Source organism: Limulus polyphemus, unplaced genomic scaffold (assembly GCF_000517525.1).
Source record: "Limulus polyphemus unplaced genomic scaffold, Limulus_polyphemus-2.1.2 Scaffold4420, whole genome shotgun sequence".
Classification (NCBI taxonomy): Eukaryota; Metazoa; Arthropoda; class Merostomata; order Xiphosura; family Limulidae; genus Limulus; species Limulus polyphemus.
In genome coordinates, this window is record NW_013670030.1 from 81987 (window position 1) to 88418 (window position 6432).

General features: G+C 33.9%; 1 protein-coding gene across 1 annotated transcript; it reads left to right on the top strand.

The window, feature by feature from the left end:
* Positions 1 to 4669: 4669 nt before the first annotated feature.
* LOC106471120 lies at positions 4670 to 5851 on the top strand (the record flags this gene model as incomplete). Its single annotated transcript, XM_013931709.2, has 2 exons — positions 4670 to 4793; positions 5478 to 5851. Coding segments are annotated over exons 1-2 (453 nt in total), but the record flags the coding sequence as incomplete, so codon positions are not given.
* Between the last annotated feature and the right edge of the window lie 581 nt (positions 5852 to 6432).

The following is a 6432-nucleotide window of genomic DNA, read 5'->3' on the forward strand; positions in this document are numbered from 1 at the left end:
ACTTTTTGTTCAAACTGTTATAATTTCTTTTGTAGGAGTTTTTTGGGAGAAGTGAAAAAAAAATCTAGCATTCTGTAATACTGCTAACTGCTCTGTAGATACTATGAAACTGAGGAATTTTGGCAGCATTAACAAAGTAAAAAACAACAAGTAATGTATGAGCAAAAAAAAACTAAGATTTTAACATAGTAGTTTTGAATCCTACTTCCTGGACGTGTGATTAAAAGACTGGAGAAGTTATCGGTTTCAGTATAAATTAAAACCTTAACGATCATGACAGTTGGGTGTTTTTACAGAAGAAAACATTATTCCCTTCGTCAGTGACCACTGTTTATAATAGTAGTTCCTGGAAGCTGGCGAATTGATCAATGGACCCAATACATGATCACTATTCTCACATAGTTTACCCAACTAAACAAACCGTTATGTAGAAAAGTTAATAAAATAAGTATATTCGAAGGAATCACTTTGGCTTTGTGAGAAAGCGATGTATTGAATTAGATATATGGCAGTGTTTAGTTTAAATGTTCACCATTAAAAGAAGATTTAAAAGACTGATAAACCAAACTAAACTGGTGACATTACAGACAACATAACAACACACCATATTTAAATATTTTATATTACTCATTTCTGTACATATTTCAGAATACTCATCAGATTTACAGTCACCTCTCTAATAAACTGGAGGAAGAATTTACTGTAAATGTGACGAGTTTTCTAATGTCCGTTTTATAAACTGGAGGAAGAGTTTACTGTAAATGTGACGAGTATTCTAATGTTCGTTTTATAAACTGGAGGAAGAGTTTACTGTAAATGTGACGAGTATTCTAATGACCGTTTGATAAACTGGAGGAAGAGTTTACTGTAAATGTGACGAGTATTCTAATGTCCGTTTTATAAACTGGAGGAAGAGTTTACTGTAAATGTGACGAGTATTCTAATGACCGTTTGATAAACTGGAGGAAGAGTTTACTGTAAATGTGACGAGTATTCTAATGTCAGTTTTATAAACTGGAGGAAGAGTTTACTGTAAATGTGGTGAGTATTCTAATGTCCGGTTTATACACTAAACAAACGGTCATTAGAATACTCGTCACATTTACAGTAAACTTTTCATTCAGTGTATAAATCGGACATTAGAATACAAACCACATTTACAGTCAGCTCTTCTTTCAGTGTATAAATCGGACATTAGAATACAAACCACATTTACAGTTAACTCTTCTTTCAGTGTATAAAACGGACATTAGAATACTCACCACATTTACAGTCACCTCTTCCCTCAGTGTATAAAACAGACATTACAATACAAACCACATTTACAGTTAACTCTTCTTTCAGTGTATAAAACGGACATTAGAATACTCACCACATTTACAGTCACCTCTTCCCTCAGTGTATAAAACGGCCAAAAAAACAAGATATAACCAGAAGTTTACACAAACCATCTTGAATAGATATTATTCTTTATAGGACTCTTATCATACACTCATGGCTATATATATATAGATATAAGTATATAAAGGAAAGTAAAAACATCCGCAACTCACTTCCTCACACCGGAAATGAGCTGCAGGACTGAATAAACCGTGATTTGTTTGTTTGCTTATGGTTAAAAATACAATGAGACACTGAGCTATCTGTGCTGTGCTGTGCCCACCACTGATATGAAAACCTGTTTTTTAGCGTTGTAAGCCAATACAAAAAGTTGTTCTTTGTACTATTGTACAAGTTTCAAGATATATTATTTGGAACTTTTTAAATAATTTGCTTCTACAATCCTAGTCACCCAGAGTTTCAGAGTTAAGTCCCAAAGAACTTCTGGTACTATTATTAAAATACCTCTCAAATGTGTCTGTTGAAATTACTATAAGAACATTTACATTACCGAACTTCAGTGATGACATTGCACGGTTGTGTTTTCAGAATTTGAACTATATTTGATTAAACAGGGCTTTGGTGTCGTTTTTGTAAAACCTAAATCCATGTTAACTACATTGTCCGAAGGGTATTTTTTTACTTTAAATGTAATGGATAACTCAGTTCTTGGGTTACTTCTGTTGACATTTAAGCTGCTTGGCTATCTTGACTATTTCTGGTTTGCTCCTAGTGACTGGCAGCGGAGTACCGTATTTTTTCAATAATTTTTTCTTTCGTTATTTAGAAATTATAAAACTATAAAATTTCGTTATTTAAATGTTAATTTAATTTCAAAACAGGATAACATACTGTCGGAAAGTCTTGTAAAGTAGAGTAATTTTATAAGATCGTAAACAAGTCTTCTGCTAGTGCCAAATTTGTTGTTGACCAGTGGATCAGCTCATGCGGTTGGCCAGGATCAAAGTATTCTTCTAAACAGTACACAGTAAATATCGGGAAATATTTATTTATAACTGTCGTCAACATGGTAGTCATATCAACTGTCTTCATGTTTTGAAAGCTTATCCTATCGAATAGTTTTACTGTAAAGTAACAATTCTCAGAAGTTATTTGCTCCGCACTACAGTAAAGTATTATCAAATATTGTTCTCCAATTTTGTATTAATTGTTAATATTGTTATATTGCTTTATAACTATATATTATTGCTTCATTCTATTAAGTGCTTGTATAGTGATGTTGGTTTATTGGATAATTTTATAACTATGTTCTTGTGTTGGGTTATTCAGTCAACTTTAATTTTGGTTTCATTTAATTAAGGTGTAAAACACTAGAAATAAACGACTTTATAACACCAAAATGTTGTTTTTATTTAATTAGACACTCGACGTTTTGCTTTACAACTTCTTCAGGAGCAAAGAGCAGTAGTGGGATGATTTGCAACTGTAAATTACGCCTAATTCGATTCCCTGGCCAGTCATCCTTAGCACATCGTATCTCACTGCTCTTCCAAGACCGACACTGGATGTTACTTCGGCGGACGATTCGACCGAAACAGGGGGAGATGGAAGCCAGAAGTACATATCCCAGAAGGCAAAGGAAGCTGGGGTTTATACCTTTGACCATCTGAAAAAGTTTAGTTTCATATCAGAACGCCCTCCAGTGGCACAGCGGTATGTTTGCGGACTTATAACGCTATAATTCGGGTTTCGTTACCCGTGGTGTGCAGAGCACAGATAGCCCATTGTGTAGCTTTGTACTTAATTACAAACAAACATATTAGAACGTTATCATCTTTTATTTATTCTCAGGAAAGGTAAGTAAAGTAAAGTTTTTTATAATGTTAATTGAACAACGGTTTACAAGGTGAGAGAAGAGGGAAAATATACCGCCATTTTAGGCTCAGAACATGAACAAGTAGTATGAACCGCTTTACCAAAGAACGACAGAAATGTCAAAAGTCACACAATCGACTATCTGAGCTATGGCTACCGCGGGGAACCGAACCCCAGATTTTAACTTGGTAAGTACGTTAACTTATCGCTGACTCATAGGGGGGACACACAACGTAACAACGTAATACAGTTATGTATCATTATTATCCCTGTTATACACCATGTACTGTTGTTAACTGATGCTGATAACCACGTAACACAGTTAGTATTATTGTTACTCGTGTAGTACACTATGTATTGTTTTTAACCAGGTAACACTGTCATGTGATGATGGTAACCACGAACACCGTTATGTATTATTGTTAACCATCTAATACATCATGTATTGTTTTTAACCACATAGCACAGTAATGTATTATTGTTCCCCACACAGAGTCCAGTCTTATTTAAAAAATAATAATATTTTTACATGATTACTAATACAAGTTTATTTTTAATATTTTGATGGAACTGCTTGCTTCGTAACGTACCCGTCGGATAAAAAAATATATACAATGTAATATAATTATTTTATCATTAGGAAAATTGAAGATATCTAAAAAAAAGTAAATTTTAAGATTCATTTAGAATCGCATTTCACTTGCAAACACCATTCCTGTAAATTTATAAAAGAAAGAATTACACTCACAAGGCGTTAAAGAAACTCCGTCTATCAGACTTAACTTCTACTCACGAGCCTTGAATTTTGAAAGAGAACGGTAATTAACCAGATTGAAAGAAAATAGCAGTTGCGAATGCTCAGACCACAACGTTTTCCTTGTAAAACTACCAGTCACTGCCTACTGATGATAAAGTTGTTGCTCCTAACGAAACGGGTTAATAGCCTAACGTGAGACGGTCAGAAACTATTAGCTTTTCTTTTGGCATGCGAATAGAAAAGAAAGTATCACTAAACGTGTATAACCTGCTTAAACATTGCGCTATATATATATATATATATATATAAAACATACTATTTCATTTCCGGAAGACATATCTGTTATCTAACGAAAACAGACACATCCCTGGGTTAGCTGCAACTAGAATTCCAGAAAGTATGTTTGAAGAAGTTCTAAGAATGTTTATGATACAGCAGTGTCATAAAAAAAAACATCCCACGTGTATGTTTATAAAACGTGTAGAATGAAATCGAAAACATGTTTATTTAGTTACACTTTTTCTCATTATTGTTGGTGTTTTCATTACATCGCTGGTTAACAACAATACATGGTGTATTAAGTGGGGAACAATAATACATAACTGGGTTATGTGGCTAAAAACAATACATGATGTATTATTTATTTGTATCATCATTTCTTTCAAGAAAATTTTGTTTTATATTTCTATGTATGTCGAGAAGTGTGTGTAAAGTACAAGAGAAAGAGAAAATCCTTTCAAGATGGCAATTGTCAATTTCTGGTTAACCCTTGTTCTTCTCTACCTAATACACATCACAGGAGGAGTTGACTGCACATGTGGTAAGTCAATAAAACATTTTCTTTTGTAACATTTTCTAATAATGTGTTAAACGGATATGTAGTTCCATTATGTTGTTTTAAAGGCCATGTAAAATCATGTTACGTTTCTTGATCAAGTTTTGTGTCTGCTCATCGGTTCGCCAACTTTCAAGTTCAGTCACTCCTCTTTCCCTGAAAGAAACAACGTTCACTTGTATAAAATATTTGGCCATACAATCAGTTTTGTAACCTTGTTACACTCGTTTGACTGCTGCTGGTGTCTCCACTAGTGATCAATTGTTGAAGAATGTTGGGATGTTTTATTATATCAGTTTAACTGTAAGGCTTGGGATATAGTTTATTAGCTTAACCAGTTCGTCTATCAGCACAATCCTATAGTATTTATTTTGAATGTAGTTGGCTAAATATTTTCAACGAGTAAATTTAACTAATGAAGACAAAACTTTGAAAAGGTAACTGTGTCTATATCATCCTGAAACTTGATTTTATTTGTCAAATTTTAGTTAGAAGTAGTAAAAGAAAACTTTAAACACCATGTTTGTATCCGTGCATGTTTACAACTGATCTTATTTACTAAAAACATAAATATTTTATTAATGATTTTAATATAGAGATATATGTACTAAAACGTAATGTAATTCATTATGGTTGGCAATATCTTGATTTTAATCTTATCTTCTGTAGTGACAGACAAAACTCTGGATGGAAACCTGATGAAACACCCTAATGAGCCAGCAGTGTACCAAATTATAGATGGGTGTAGGCGCTGGGTGCCCAATCCTCCCACTTACAACAATCTCTACAAAACTTGGAGTTGCATTAAATCAAATATTTTAATAAAATACGTGTGTAACTGTGATCCACTTTCCAATGGTGCAGAACTTGTTAAGGGAAGTGGACCAGCTGTATATCTACTGAGTAATGGAGTCAAAAGACATATTGCTAACCCTGAAACCTTCAATAGCTTCTGCTTCGACTGGAACAAAATCAAGACTTATTCAGATATTGTCATCAGAAATGACACGTCATGCGACCTGTTAACCCTTTATATATTAGCGGTGAGTTTCTTGTGGGTTCTAGAACGATGGACAACACCCTCACGTCGCGATTGGTCTAGAGATCTCTATAGCCATAGGTTGTCAGCATTTTAAGCATAACAAAATGTGACCCGATTTCAATGAAAATAATTCACTTATGTAAAAGTACATATGACGTTTTGGGAAAAATCTGTATGTGATGGAGAAAAATGGATATCATTTTAGGATTCAGTGTACAGGAGTTACTGTCGAACATGTAAAACTTTCAAGACAATAAAACTATCGCAGGCCTGTGTTATGTTCGTTTGTTTGTAATTAAGCACAAAGCTACACAATGAGTATATGTGCTCTGCCCATCACGGGTATCGAAACCCGTATTCTAGCGTTGTTAGTCCGCAGACGTACCGCTGTGCCACTGGGGGGGGGGGGTTGTGTTATGTATGTTTTATGAATAAAAATTGAGCTAACATGCCGTCTCTTGATAAATAATTTTTGTCAATTTTACGAACTTCTAAAAAAGTAAAGTGCTTAGAAAAATTTGGAACCAGGTGCTGGTAAGAAACAAAAGAATGCTTATGATTTAAAACGAAGAAAAATGTGTT